Below are 15,846 nucleotides of genomic sequence, written 5' to 3'. Positions count from 1 at the left end.
TGAATGAACAATGATCCTCAAACTCCCAGTTCAATGTGAAGCATGAAAAGTCCGTGTGTTTTTTCATAGATTGCCAAAAACCTCAATCTTACAGCAGAGGAGGAGGCTTCTCGACCAACTAATGGATGTATCAGCTCTTTAAAAGAACTATCACCCCATTCTATCCCTACAATATTTCTTTTCATCAACTATTTCTCTTTTGGACGCTATTGAGGAATCTGTTTCCATTGCTTTTTCAGACAGTGAATTGCATAATAACGCGCTGTATACCCTTCCCACTTGCAAAAAAAACAACCCAACATCACCAATATCGACAGGATCTTACTTTTAAAATTGTGAAAGTCAATTTCCCTCAGCCACCAACCCCAATTCCCAGTCTCACATTTCCTTATAAACAGATTTGAATTTAAAAGGGATCGCTGCAGTGCACAGAGCTTTAACAGTCGCTGATAGGATCGATAAATATCCTTCCTTCACATTCGAGTGAAAGATTAAATCCCTCATGTCATTTAAGTTAAGCCTCATCATTAAAAGATCCATTAAACCTCACCTAAATGGAACCGTATTCATTGACATACCTGGTGCAGTTGCATTTAGAACTCCCTCGAACTAATAAATATCTTTCAGCATTCACGGCTGCTGGGTGTGAGTGAGGAACGAATAAATTAAATACTCAATATTGAAAAAAACCACAACTTCCCACAGCTCCTGATGAGACCTGAGATTTCAGTTTTTTAAAGTTTATTGTATTAGTGTCACACGTAGGCTTACATTAACACTGCAATGAAGTTACTGTGAAAATCCCCTAGTCGCTACACTCTGGCACCTGTTCGGGTCAATCCATCTAAGCAGCATGTCTTTCACACTGTGGGAGGAAACCGGAGCACCCAGAGGAAACCCATGTAGACACAGGGAGAACGTGCAGACTCTGACCCAAGCCGGGAATCAAACCTGAGTCCCTAGCGCTGTGAGGCAGCACTGCTAACCACTGTGCCACCCCGGTGCCACTGTGCATGGCCAACGTACCTAACCAGGATGTCTTTTGGAGTGTGGGAGGAAACCGGAGCACCCGGAGGAAACCCACATAGGGGGAATGTGCAAACGGCACACAGACAGTGACCCAAGCTGGGAATCGAACCCGGGTCCCTAGTGCTGTGAGGCAGCAGTGCTAACCACTGTACTGCCCCCATGAAGGTGACTGTTTAGTAGATAGTATCACATACATACAGGAAGATTCCACAAACAACCAAAGTACAATTGACTAGATAACATGTTTCTGGGTTTATAAAAACCCAAAGCAAGTCAGCCAGCATGGGTGTGGTGAGGGGGAAATAGAGATAAAGTTTTAAATCGATGACCTTGTGTTAGAATTATTATACAAGGGCAGTGGCTGGAATTTTCCACTCCTTCCCACCAGTGGGAGCTTCCAGTCCTGCCGAAGGCAGTTTCCCCAGCAAGCAGCACAAATATCCACTGACTTAGCGGGACCAGGAGATCCCATTGGTGGCCAACGGTGAGCCACTTCTACCGCTGAAGAAACCACCGTCGGAGGGAGGGTCAGCTGCAAAAAAATCGCAGCCGCTGCTTCTCCCTAGACGGATGCTGCCGGACCTGCTGTGCGCGTTTCCAACATTCCCGATGTTTACTTCAGGTCACCGTGGTCAAAGGGAGGGAATGCCGGCTCAGGCGAACTTGCTGTTCTTTTCTAAGTGTCGCCCTGTGAGCTTTTACAATCACATTGTCCACTGTCTACACGGCACAAATCAGGAGTGTGATGGGATATTCTCCACCTCGCTTGGAATGAGTGTGGTTCCATCAAGAACAAAGAAAATTACAGCACAGGAACAGGCCCTTCGGCCCTCCATGCCTGCTCCGACCATGCTGCCCGACTGAACTAAAACCCACTACTCTTCCAGGGACCATATCCCTCTATTCCCATCCTATTCATGTATTTGTCAAGACGCTTCTTAAAACTCACTACTGTATCCACTTCCACTACCTCCCCCGGCAATGAGTTCCAGGCACCCACCACCCTCTGTGTAAAACACCTGCCTCATACATCTCTTTAAAACCTTGCCCCTCGCACCTTAAACCTGTGCCCCCTAGTAATTGACTCTTCCACCCCGGGAAAAAGCTCGACACCATCCAGGACAAAAGCAAAATACTGCAGACGCAGGAGTCTGAAACAGAAACAGGAAAATGCTGTGGGGGGAGAATAGAGCCGATGTTTTGAGTCAGGATGATCCCTCGCCCACCTGTGATGAAGTAGCTGAGTTCTGCGTTGAGGCCAGTGTCCGCGTCAGTGCAGTTGAGGCGGACAACCTCGTGGTCCCTGGGCACGTCCTCCGATAGGGAGATATGGTAAACAACCGGGTGAAATGTCGGAATCTCATCATTTACGTCCAGCACTGAAACAAACACACAAAATGAAGCTTGAGCAGACGGAGGAAGGTGGGCTTCAGGGAAGCTGAAAGAAATGAGCCCGTGAATCTTGCCCAAAAGGCACGTTGTCAAAACTTTTCATCTTGCACTCATCAGGCCAAATGTAGGAATACCAAATTTTGAGTCAGTCCTGAGGAGTACAAGACAGAAAGCTTCTGCAAAATTAAAACGCGCCTTCGTTGATTAGCTAAGTGAGAATGAGTTCCGAGCACTACCCCCACAATAAAACATAAGCAACCAGGAAAATACATGCACGCTAATTCAAATAGCTTTCTTGGCTCTATAAAGCTTGAAGTTTATTTATTAGTGTCACATGTAGGCTTACATTAACACTGCAATGAAGTTACTATGAAAATATATATTTGTTTTATCAATAACTGCTCACATTAAAAGATATTAACATTTACTTTGGACATTTCCAAGCTGCCCAGTCAGGGAGGCAGAAAGGAGTAGGGAGATGCAGGGGGCCAGACAGAAAGGTCAAGGGAGTGGGGTAAAAGGGGAAGCAGGGGATTTTACACTCCAGCCCTTTTCAGGTCGGTTTGGAGACGGGTGTGGGAAATCTTACGAGAGGCCCAATCGCGTTTGACACTGATGTAACAGTGAGACTGAATTGCCCCAATTAATCGCCAAAGATGTAACGGGGATCCCACTGATGTTATTATAATACATTTTATACAATGTCAATTTATTGGTGTCACAAGTAGGCTTACATTAACAATGCAATGAAGTTACTGTGAAAATCCCCTAGTTGCCACACTCTAGTCGCTGGGTACACCGAAGGAGAATATAGCATGACCAATCCACCTAACCAGCACATCTCTTGGACTGTGGGAGGAAACTGGAGCACCCAGAGGAAACCCACACAGACATGAGGAGAATGTGCAGACTCCACACAGACAGTGATCCAAGCCAGGAATTGAACCTGGCTCCCTGATGCTGTGAGGCAGCAGTGCTAACCGCTGTGCCAATGTGCTGCCCCAGGAGGTTTCATAGTATGGGTGGGAAGGTGGAGAGAACATGGGTCTATTTGTGATGATTCCAAGTGAGAGACAGATTTAAGACTTCCCTGTGAAAGCCTGCATCAAGCAAAGGCCCTATCATCCCATTCAGCCTGCTCTCTCCACACTCGAGTAATTATCTCAATCACAGATTCTCCTCACTAGGCCACGCAAGAACTCTTTGTGACCCTCAAACCAATCAAGACAGATTGATTAACATATTTGTGAACTTCATTTGCCTTTGACGACAGGCATCGGCCGTCTTGTTTTCCAACGAGACAGAGTTAATTCCTATCGGGGTGGGGAGCTGGAATGGCCCACGTGGGCAGTTTTTGTGCATCACTTGGTGATCTGGTCAAACCTGATGCTGGACACAGAGATCCTGAAGGATGTTGTTCACTGCACTCACAGCCCAGGGAACTGAGAGCTTGAGAACACATTTAAAAGACGATGGAGACCAAACTACAAAGACCTCATAGGATAATTACCTGCATGCACAATTAATCAATTAAACATGTTCACAGAACAAATGCTGTAATTCGAGTGAAAGTTTAAACTGCTGGAAGTAGCAGGCTTGGAAGAATAAAGAACAGGCTGGTAAACAGGTTTAATTCTTAAAGGTGCCCCGGTGAAATTTGACCAGCTGTTCTCATCATCTACAGGTCCCTGTTGTCCACAGTGCTTTTCAAAGGTATTGATTCTTACCCCTTACAGTCAGGGTGCTGGTGGAGCTTCTCGGTACCATTCCTGCATCACTGGCTATCAATCTCAAATAGTATTCCGATATCCTCTCTCGATCCAACGCTGTGGTAGAAGTGATTAAGCCCGTGCTGGAGTTGAGTACAAAGTCCAATCTGGGCATACCAACTTGCATAGAGTACGTGACCATTCCATTAGAGCTTTCATCAGGATCCAACACAGATACCTACCAACACAGAAGGGGGGAAACTTTTGAAAAGAGAACAGGATGCAGATAAACTGGGAGGGGAGGGGAGGGGTGAACAGATTTGGTCGCTTCATCTAAGGAAAGCTATATTGACATTGGAGGCAATCCCTAGAAAGTTCACTAGGTTGATCCCAGGTATGGAAGGATTTTATAATGAGGAGTGGTTGGGTAGGTTGGACCCATGCTAAGAACATAAGAACCAGAAGTAGGCCATCTGGCCCCTCGATCCTGCTCCGCCATTCAATAAGATCATGGCTGATCTTTTTGTGGACTCAGCTCCACTTACCCACCCGCTCACCATAACCCTTAATTCCTTTGCTGTTCAAAAATTTATCTATCCTTGCCTTAAAAACATTCAATGAGGTAGCCTCATTCACTAGGCAGGGAATTTCACAGATTCACAAGCCTTTGGGTGAAGAAGTTACTCTTCAACTCAGTCCCGATTCTGCTCCCCCTTATTTTAAGACCATGCCCCCTAGTTCTAGTATTCATTGGAGTTTAGAAGAATGAGAGGTGGTCTTATTGAGATATATAGGATTCTCAGGGGGCTTGGCAGAGTAGATGCTGTGAGGTTGTTTCCTCTTGTGGGAGTGTCTTGGACCAGAGTATCTCAGAGTAAGGGGTCCCCCATTTAAGACAGAGATAAGGAGTAATTTCTTCACTCAGAAGACAGTGAATCTGTGGAATTCTTTACCGCAGAGGGATGTAGAGACTGAACGTTGAATATGTTCAAGACTGAGATGGATTATTAATCAAGGGAACCGAGGATTATGGGGATAAGGTGGGAAAGTGGAGTTGAGGACTATCACATCAGATCAATCATGGTCTCATTGAATAATTAAGCAGACTTGATGGGCCGAATGGCCTACTTCTGTTCCTACATCTTATGGCTACCCTTGCAGACCATGCAAACAAGGAGAACATTCAGTGCCACAAGCTTGTTCCAGTAGAAAGAAAGGAGGACACAAAACACCACAGACCTGAGGATGAAGGTAGGAACAGGAGTAGGCCATTCAGCCCCTCGAGCCTGCTTGCCATTTAGCTAGATCATGGCTGATCATCTACCAACTTTTGAACATACTCAAGAACTGGGCCTCCGCTGTCCTCTGGAGGTAGAGAATTCCAAAGTTTTATGCCTTTAGTCTGAAGAAATTCCTCCTAACCTCAGCCCTATATCTCCTTGTGAGACTGTCTGTGGTGATTGCCCCTTTAAGAATCAATCTGCTAGGGGTCACATGACCAGGGAAACCAACTGGGGAGCAGGGTGGGGGGGAATCACTTGGTGATCTCAGGTTTGTGTTCTGGAACCTTCCTGGGAGCTACTGCAGCTGAAGCCTGCAAGCCTCTGTATTGTCTTTTCCTACAAGTCAACATGTTGACGACTTTTCTCTAAACTGGTGGAGAATTATTAGAGTATTCTTGGCCCCCTAACCAATGGAAACATCCGTCATGCATCCTCCCCCGTAGGAATTCTATACACTTCAATGAGAGAGGAGAGGGAAGACCGGTGAAGATTGTAGAATCAGGTTAAGTTGATACCCTGGGAGTTATTGAGGACAATGATGAGGAACATAAAAACAGGAATAGGCCATTCAGCCCCTTGAGGCAGTGGCACCATTCAATTAGATCATGGCTGACCTGTATCTTAACCCCAACTATCTGCCTTGATCCATAACCACTGATACTCGTGTCTAACAATAATCTAATCACATCAGTTTTTGAAATTTTCACCTGGTCCCCAACATCGACAGATTTCAGAATGAACGGAGACTGGTTTCATGAATGATCAAAGTTGAAAGTGTCAACTTGCTGGGACAGGCTCCAAGCATTCCCCCTTGTAGATCCTGACAGCTTCACCTTTTGCACCATCACATCCCACGTCTGCCTCACTGCCAGAAGTCCCATTCCAACGCGGAGGACAGGACAACCAAGGTGGTAGAGTTTCCTGGACTACAAGCCTTATGAGTGCTGCTCCTGATGAGGACAGGGAATTAGCCCTCGTCCGTGTTTTCAGAATCATAGAATCTCTACTATTCAGAAGGAGGCCATTCAGTCCATCGAGCCTGTACCAACAACTATCCCACCCAGACATAATCCCCACAACCCCATGCATTTACCCTAGGTAGCCCCCTGACACTAAGGTAGAACTTGGCATGGCCAGTCCACCTAATCCGCACATCTTTGGAGTGTGGAAGGAAACTGGAGCCCCTGGAGAAACCCACGCAGGCACAGGGAGAATGTGTAAATACCACACAGACAGTGACCCACCCAGGAGTTGAACCTGGGTCCCTGATGCTGCAAGGCAGCAGTGCTAACCACTATGCTACCCTTAAGCTGAAGAAATTTTGAATGACTTCCTGTGTTAACATGGATGAGTCAACTCTTCATAAATGAATGGATCAACTTCTCCATTTAAACAGTGGCCAGGGCAATGTGGGATGCACACACCTAAATACACAGAAGGTTCTCTGCTATTGTTTCACTACTCAACTTCATTCATTACAAGTTTGCCACACTGTGAAGCAGCAGTGCAAACCACAGGGGCGGCACAGTGGTTAGCACTGCTGTCTCACAGCATCAGAGACCAGGGTTCGATTCCAGCCTCGGGTCACTGTCTGTGTGGAGTTTGCACATTCTCCCCGTGCTCCGGTTTCCTCCCGCTGTCCAAAGATATGGGGGTTAAGTGGGTTGGCCATGCTAAATTGCCCCTTAGTGTCAAGGGGGATTAACAAGGTAAATGCATGGGGTTATGGGGATAGGGCCTGGGTGGGTTGCAGATTCGATGGGCCAAATGGCCTCCTTCTGCAATGTAGGGGCCCTATGATTTAATAGGCTTATATACATCTGCAGCTGCGGTGGCACTGGAAACAGAACAAGTAAACATGGAACATAGAGCACTACAGCATGAACAGGCCCTTTGGCCCACAAGTTGCGCTGATCATATCCATACCTACCAGGCCATAGAACTATCTATACCCCTCAATCCCATTAAATCCCATGTACTTATCTAGAAGTCTCTTAAAAGACCCCAACAAGTTCGCCTCTACCACCACCGATGACAGCCGATTCCACTCGCTCACCACCCTCTGAGGGAAAAACTTACCCCTAACATCTCCTCTGTACCTGCTCCCCAGCACCTTAAACCTGTGTCCTCTCGTAGCGACCATTTCAGCCCTGGGAAATAGCCTCCGAGAATCCACCCTATCTATTCCTCTCAACACCTTATAAACCTCTATCAGGTCACCTCTCCAGGGAGAAAAGACTGAGCTCCCTCAGCCTATCGAGGTTTATCCCAATGTTTCATTGCTCCATCAGTAAATGAACATCACTCACTGTCGGATGGAGGTGGTGCAGATTTACAGAACATGAGTGTCTTTTGCAAACATCTTAAACGCCTGAAGCACTTACCTGGAAAATGGATGCGGCGACTGGCAGATCCTCCGGCACTTCAGCGGTGAATGGCAAGTTCTGGAAGATGGGGTCATTATCATTTAGATCCAGCAAGTTCACGGTAACGATGGTGCTGCTGCTGGCTTGTAAGGAAGGCCTTCCCTCTGTAGTGGGGTAGAAAGGATGAGGCGACAAGGAACATGAGAACGTAAGCAATTTCCTCTGCGTGTCTGCCCCGCTCCACCATTCAACATCATCAGTACTGACCTTCCACCTAAACTCCACCATCTCCAGATACCTGAATCTCCCGAGTGCTGAAAAATACCTTCCCACCTTACTCTTAAATATATTCAATAGTCCAGTGTCTATAGCTCTCTGGGGGAGAGAATTCCAAAGGTTCTCCACGTCAGCTAAACAAAGGAGATGGTCATCGACTTCAGAAAGCATGGTGGAGAACATCCACATCAATAGGGATAAAGTAGAAAGGGTTGAGAGCTTCAGGTTTTTAGGTGTCCAGATCACCAACAACCTGTCCTGGTACTCTCCATGCCAACACTAAGTTAAGAAAGCCCACCACTGCATCTACTTCCTCAGGACATTTGGTACGTCCACTATGACTCTCACTAACTTAAAGATGCACCACAGAAAGCATTCTTTCTGGTTGTATCACAGCTTGGTATGGCTCCTACTCTGCCCAAGACCACGAGAAACTACAAAGATCGTGAACAAAGTCCAGTCCATCAAACAAACCAGCCTCCCATCCACTGACTCTGTCTACGCTTCCCACTGCCTCAGCAAAGCAGTCAGCATAATTAAGGACCGCACACATCCTGGATATTCTCTCTTCCACCTTCTTCCATCAGGAATAAGACACAAAAGTCTAAGGACACGTACCAACCAACTTAAGAACAGCTTCTTCCCTGCTGCCATCAGATTTTTGAATGGACCTACCTTATACTAAGTTGATCTTTCTGTACACACTTGCTATGACTCTAACACTACATTCTCTACTCTCTCCATTCTTGCTCTATGTACAGTATGCTTTGTTTGTACAGCATGCAAGAAACAATTCTTTTCACTGTAAACATGGAATACAAAGATTTACTGGACTGATTCTTGGGATGGCAGGTCTGTCATGTGAGAAAAGGCTAAGTCAGTTAGGAATATATCCGTTAGAGTTTAGAAGAGTGAGAGGGGATCTCAGACAAACTTATAAAATTCTAACAAGATTAGACAGGGTAGATTCAGAAAGAATGTTCCTGATAGTGGGGGAGTCCAGAACTACTTTGAGGATAAGGGCTAATCCTTTTAGGACTGAGGTGAGGAGAAGCTTCTTCACCCAGAGGGTGGCAAACGTGTGGAATTCACCACCACAGACAGTAGTTGAGGCCAAAATGTTACATGATTTCAAGAGGAAATTAGATATAGCTAAAGGGATCAAGTGATATGGGAGGAAGCGAGGATCAGGATGTTGAATTCGATGATCAGCCATGACCAAAATGAATGGTGCAGCAGGCTCAAAGGGCCAAATGGCCTCCTCTGCTTCTAGTTTCTATGTCAGTTGAAAATGGCCAAAAACCTTAAAGGGATGGGGGCGGGGCGGGGGGGCTTAATTGGTCCTGTCCTGCTTTGCAACTGTAACTTGCTTGGAAACAGTCCAGGGAAAAACGTATAATCGCTTTGTGTCAAATCTCATCTCTGAGAATCATCATAAAGTGACAGTAAAGGTTGCTCAGAACTCCACTGATTGCTGCTATACAGACTGGCCAGGCAGACATTTTGTAATCAGAAACTGGAAACTGATGAATAATTAATTCAATCTGTTTTTTGCCACAGCACCAGCTTAGGGAGGGACGTTAACCAGGACAACTGAACAACTGGTTGCTTTTTGTTAAGAATGGCCATTGGATTAGAAGATCAGAATCACAGAATCATAAAGCGCAGAAGAGGCCCATTGGCCCATCAATTCAGCACTGACACATTGGAAATATCAGAACTCTCACCTAATCCCAACATCTAGAGATGTCGGTGTTGGACTGGGGTGGGGCACAGTAAATAGTCTTACAACACCAGGTTAAAATCCAACAGGTTTATTTGGCAGCACAAGCTTTCGCAGCACTGCCCCTTCATCAGGTGATTCACTTGATTTTGGTGGGGGGGGGGGTTTGGGGGAGGGGAGTGGGGGGTGTGGGCCTTTGTCTGCACCCATTAAGACAAAGTTTACTCTGACCTCTGAGTGGCTTTTCCAAACTGGCAGAGATTGCATCAGTGAAAGGCCCCACAGTAAATTCAAGCCAGTGCAAACTCGATTTCTAAGTCTCCTGCACCACGACCACCACCCCCCCCCCCCCCCCCCCCACACACACACACACACACACACACACACACACACACACACACACACACACACAGAGGCAGCCGCTGGGACCTGGGAGAATTTTCCTCTTGGTAGAATTTGCTTATAAATAAACAGACTCATTCTAGGTCCAGCCGACATCTGTGGATCCCAAGCACACAACATCTGGTGTGCCGCACTCTGCGGATTGTGAGCATCACTCCCTGGTCCTGTAGAAATTTCCACAGAAGTTGAATCACAGCTGGTGTGTCACGCTGGAAGAGTCAGGCCTGTGTTGTGTTTTCTCCCAATTACTTACCCAATTGCTGTGCAGAGCAAAGGAGGAAAAAGGATTCAAAATAACACCACATCAAGTCAGTCAGATAAGATGCCTGCCCATTAGTGGCTTGCCAATCACTCAGTGTACACAACAGATAAGCTGGGAAGCAGTGCCAATGGGATGACTGACAAGTACAACAAGCCGGTGTGAGAAAAGAAGAAAGGAGCAGAGCTTCCTTGATGCAGCAAGGAGCTCCTTTTAAAGTGCACTGCCGGTCCAACTCTGGCACTCAGCTACAGCTAGGGAAGGCAGGGGAAAGGCACTTTGATCAGTCCTGAGGGTGCAGTACAATTATAAACATGTTCTGTTTGAACGCACAGGAGACGCTGCTGTACTCTCTCCCCCCACTGATCAGTGTGAATCCGTGGGTTTGGAGTGTAATGGATTGGCAAGAAGGGGGTATCATATGGAGAGAAGACATTGTTAACAATTAAACAAGGGCGAACTGATATCCGTTCGTGAATAATAAAGAGATTAACCTCTATTTCTGTCGTGTTTTTCATGTCATGGAATCATAGAATCCCTACAGTGCAGAAGGGGGCCATTCAAGTCTGCACCAACAACAATCCCATCCAGGCCCTATCCCCAAAACCCCACATACTTACCCTGCTAATCCCTCTAACACACACATTCTAGGGCACTGAAGGGGCAATTTAGCATGGCCACTGCACCTAAGCTGCACACCTTGGAACCATGGGAGGAAACCGGAGCACCCAGAGGAAACCCATGTAGACATGGGGAGAACATGCAAACGTTATAGAATCATTTAAGACTTATCTAGATAGTCACATAAACAGACTGGGAATAGAGGGATACAAACAGATGGTCTAGTTAGGAACACATGATGGGTACAGGCTTGGAGTGCTGAAGTTCCTGTGCTGTATTGTCCTTTGCTCCACACAGACAAGCCAGGAATTGAACTCAGGTCCCCTGTGCTGTGAGGCATCCGTGCTCACCACTTTGCCACCACGCCACCCTTATGTCAACAGGACATTTCAAAGGGCCTTCCAATCAATGAGTTAAGTTGGCAGTGTAGACTCCATTATGTACACAAACACGGTTCCTAATTTAAATACAGCCAGTCCCATTCCTTTCGATGCTTCAAGCGATCCCACATTGATAACGCATTTTTTTTTTGAGCGCAGTGTATTCTGTAATCCAAGTTTTAGAGAACCACCTTTATAAGACCATAAGACATAAGACCATATGAAATGGGAACAGGAGTAGGCCCTTTGGCCCCTCGAGCCTGCTCCACCATTCAATAGGATTATTGTTGATCTGACATTCCTCACTTTCCTGCCCTTTCTCAATAACCCTTGATTCCCTTACTGATCAAAAATCCATCTCAGCCTCAAGTATACACAAGGACTCTGTCCTCCACACCTCTCAGTGGTAAAGAGTTCCAAAAAGTCACAACCCTCAGAGAAGAAATTCCTTCTCAGTCTTAAATAAGCACCCCTTTATTCTGAGACTCTGCCCTCGGGTCCTAGACTCTCCCCTGAGGGGGATACATCTCAGCATTTAACCTGTCAAACTCCTTAAGAATCTGATATGCTTCAATGAGATCACCTCTCATTCTTAAAATTCCAATGAGTAGAACCATAGAGAGGTTACAGCACAGGAGGCCATTCAGTCCACCTTGTCCATGCCAGCCCAAGGACACCCGGTGCCCTTTCTAATATCACCTTCTTACACCTAACCCATAGCCCTGTTGTCTACAGCACTTAAGGTGCAGATCCAAGTACCTTTTTAAAAAGAGTTTAGGGTCTCTGCCTCCATCACCATAGAGTCCCAACCTGCTTGACTTTTCCTCATAAGACAATCCTTCCATACCGGGATCATCCTAGTCAACCTTCTCTGAACTGCCTCCAATGAAATAATATCTTTCCTCGAATAAGGGCACCAAAACTGCTCACAGCATCCAAATTCCTACACTCCCAAATTCTCTTTCTAGTTAGGTTGGCAAGCTTCTCCCATCTTTCAAGCTCACCTCCCTGACAATAGTTATGGTCATTTGCTCTTGACCACCTCCACCACCGCTGCACCCATTCCCCCCAACCCCCTTCCCAGCCTGGGCTTCCTTGCTACTTCCTCCATTTTATGAAAGGCCATAAGTCAAGGACTGAAGGCTGGAATCTCATTGGAGGGTTCAATCAAGCCCAGCAAACCTTCCAAACCTCACACTCAACTTCGATGTCGTGTGAATGATGTAACAGCACAGTTCCAACACCTACATGGATAGCAACTTGAATATAAATACCATCTACTGGCAAAGGCAGTGGCTAGATGTCTTTCTCTCTCGCTCTCTGAGAGAGATGAACTATGCTGTTACTTGGCAGGTGTAGGTGGGTCTTCTGGCCATTTGGAGCTGGGAGCGATGGCCTTTTCTGACATACCAAAGTTTGCACAATAGGATTGGTTCACAGGTTATCAAAACATCAAAATTCAAATCCAATAGGCTGCTGCTTTTCAAATGCCTATTTCAAGTTGATTGGTTAAAATTCAAAATCACGTTCTGATTCAAATGCTAAAGCCCGTTACCAAAGCAACCCTGTTGCTTCTGCCTCTCAATACAATGTTTCAGCCTGTACTAGATTCTTGCACCCGCAGCTCTATTGTGCAAAAAAACCAAAATCACCTTTTAAACAGGCGATTTTACAACTCTTAGCATTTTTTTTTACAAGTTTCACAATTTTTGTAATGCTACCAACACTAACTTCACAACAACGGGCATCCTGCTTTATGCACTAATTTTCAAACAGTAAACAAAATGGGCATAAAATCTTTAGAGTGAATATCAAAGACAAGATTACAGGAAAGCAGGATGTCATGTCTTAGTTACTTAATGAGATTGGCCAATTACTCACGGTCTGTGACTGATACAATAATCTTCCTCATCATTTCAGCATCGCTGGCGTCCATATTCTCCCGGTCCAACACCGCTCCGGATGTGCGGATTTTCCCTGTGGTTCTGTTGATTCGATAGAACGGATTGGGAGGGTTGATGGTGTACACAACAGAACCATTTTCAGCCAGGTCAGGGTCAAAGGCCGACACCTGTGGATGGGAACAATCGATGCTGTTATCTGGTCTTGTTCAAGAAGGGATTCCACTTACACACGAGGCAGACATGTCAAGGATAAACACATTCTGACTTGGGAGGACAGGGTGGCGTCAATGATGAAGAGGTTGATGTCGGGGGGGTTGATTGGTGTGGAGCGAGAGAGTGAGAGCAGCAAAAAAAAGAACAAGGCTGATGATAAATATAGATAGCATGATATTGAAGCTAAATAGGAGGGGTAAAGAGAGAATGAAAAATGAGATTGGCATAGTTAAAAGATAAAAGATCAACAAAAGGTCACCAAGAAGGAGAAGATAAAGTAAAGTTTATTAATTAGTGTCACAAGTAGGCTTACATTAACACTGTAATGAAGTTACTGGGAAAATCCCCTAGTCACCACACTCCAGCAGCTGTTCAGGTACACTGAGGGAGAATTGGATACATGGCCAATGCACCCTAACCTGCACATCGTTCAGACTGTGGGAGGAAACCAGAGCACCTGGAGGAAACCCATGCGGACATGGGGAGAACATGCAAACTCCACAAGCCGGAAATCGAACCCGAGTTCCTGGCGCTGTGAGGCAGCAGTACTAACCACTGTGCCACCCGATGACCAGCTAGTCCGAGCACATTTGGTCATTGATGACAACCTCAAGCTGAGATATCAAACTCTCTGGTGACTGCTTTGTTTGGATGCTCAGAGGGAGTACTCTTATCATAACTGTTACAATCCCAGTCGATGTTACAACTGGACAAAGTCCAATCCCAAAGTGAAACCTGTCTCAATAGATTCTAACCTTTATTTTTTTTGAAAGCATGGAGGAAAATTACTGAACAAATTCATCGGGATGTGCTAACAAACTTCTAACAAAGAATAAAGTACTTAACAAGATCGATGAACTATATTACACCTGACAAAGAGGTTGAAAAGATCTCCATATAAACACAAGAAAATGATTCAAATATTCACTATTCCCTCATGTGGCTATAACACACAAAAATCAGGAAAGATAAAACAATTTATCTATTTTATACTCTAATATTCAGGGTTAGTGTGCGGTATTTGTGAACCAGCTGGTTAACTATGGGCAGATACTCTAAAGTAAATGACAGATGCAACCAAAGCAGATTCTATGGATTTCTCAACAACCCATCCATTCACTTCTTACACCGTAAGCCAATTGATCTCACTGAAACTCTGTTTTGCCCGTGACAATTTCCACTCTCTATATTTCAAGAGTTTTCCTTAGAATTCTTTTCAAACATTCGCTCCACTCAGATGGCCTCAACCTGGATCCGCCTCCTGGGTTTCAATCTTGCTTTGTGAGATTCCTTTCTTCTGGATCTCTGCGGACACTCTGGCTTCAATTTCCAAGCACACTTTCCGATCTTTGGCCATGCCAAGCAAAACACCACGCACTGCTCCAAAGTCTACTACTGCCCTTATGACCCACAGCATGAAGTCACCAACCTTTGGCTGCCCTCTTGGATCTTCAGGGTTTCTCCTGAGCCCTCTTCGCTTCAGCTCCTCGCTGCTGTCTAATTTGGAGCTTATTGCTCTACTCTTTTTTTCTCAGTTAGCAGGGTCCGTTTCTGATTTCTGTCCTTGCCCCTTAGCTGGGGCTCAATTCTGCTGCACTCCCTAATTTGTGATCTTTTTGTTTTGGGACTTTCTCCACGTCCCTCTCCCAATGCGCTTCTGCCTGGCTCACCTTCGCTGCAATGGCAGCACTTACATGACCTCCCATTTCACACCGTTTCTCTTTTTCTTTCCCCCCTGTGCTCATGGCACCTCTTGGCCTGAAAGTGTGATGGACACCAACTGTGCACGAGCAGGTTTTTCCAGGAGGGTGAATATGTGGAAGTGCCCTGAGCTGCTGCAATCTGCAGTACCTGGCCTCCACTCTCTCAATCTCCAACTTCTAAAGAAGATAAGCCCCTCGGGGTTCCTCATATAATCAAGACCATAAAAGGAACCAACCAATCATCATCGTTTTTTTGCATCATGCTGTGCGCAGGGGTAGCACGGTGGCACAGTGGTTAGCGTGACTACCTCAGAATGCCAGGGCCCCAGGTTTGATTCCTGACTTGGGTCACTGTCTGTGCAGTGCCTGCACCTTCTCCCCGTGTCTGCATGGGTTTCCTCCGGGTGCTCCGGTTTCCTCCCACAGTCCGAAAGACGTGCTGGTTAGGTGCATTGGTCGTGCTAAATTCTCCCTCAGTGTACCTGAATAGAGCATGGCGACTCGGGGATTTTCACAGTAACCTCATTGTAGTGTTAATGTAAGCCTACCTGTGACACTAATAAAGTAAACTTAAACTTAGAATGGT

The 15,846-nt window shown here is 45.9% G+C and overlaps 1 protein-coding gene across 1 annotated transcript in view; it reads right to left on the bottom strand.

Annotated features, from left to right (window-relative positions):
• cdh23 (cadherin-related 23) overlaps nt 1-15,846 on the bottom strand; it is a 767,458-nt gene that overhangs the window by 273,145 nt on the left and 478,467 nt on the right. Inside the window, exons 22-25 of the mRNA XM_080215942.1 lie at nt 13,322-13,511; nt 7,798-7,943; nt 4,149-4,368; nt 2,256-2,408 (exon numbers count right to left, since the gene is read on the bottom strand). Coding sequence (XP_080072068.1) covers nt 2,256-2,408; nt 4,149-4,368; nt 7,798-7,943; nt 13,322-13,511 — 709 coding nt within the window. The remainder of the gene's footprint in view (nt 1-2,255; nt 2,409-4,148; nt 4,369-7,797; nt 7,944-13,321; nt 13,512-15,846) is intronic.

This window comes from Carcharhinus amblyrhynchos, chromosome 31 (assembly GCF_965287045.1).
Source record: "Carcharhinus amblyrhynchos chromosome 31, sCarAmb.v2.hapA, whole genome shotgun sequence".
In the NCBI taxonomy this organism is placed as follows: domain Eukaryota; kingdom Metazoa; phylum Chordata; class Chondrichthyes; order Carcharhiniformes; family Carcharhinidae; genus Carcharhinus; species Carcharhinus amblyrhynchos.
Note: the sequence above shows the minus strand (reverse complement) of the source record. Positions and strands in the feature narration are given on the sequence as shown.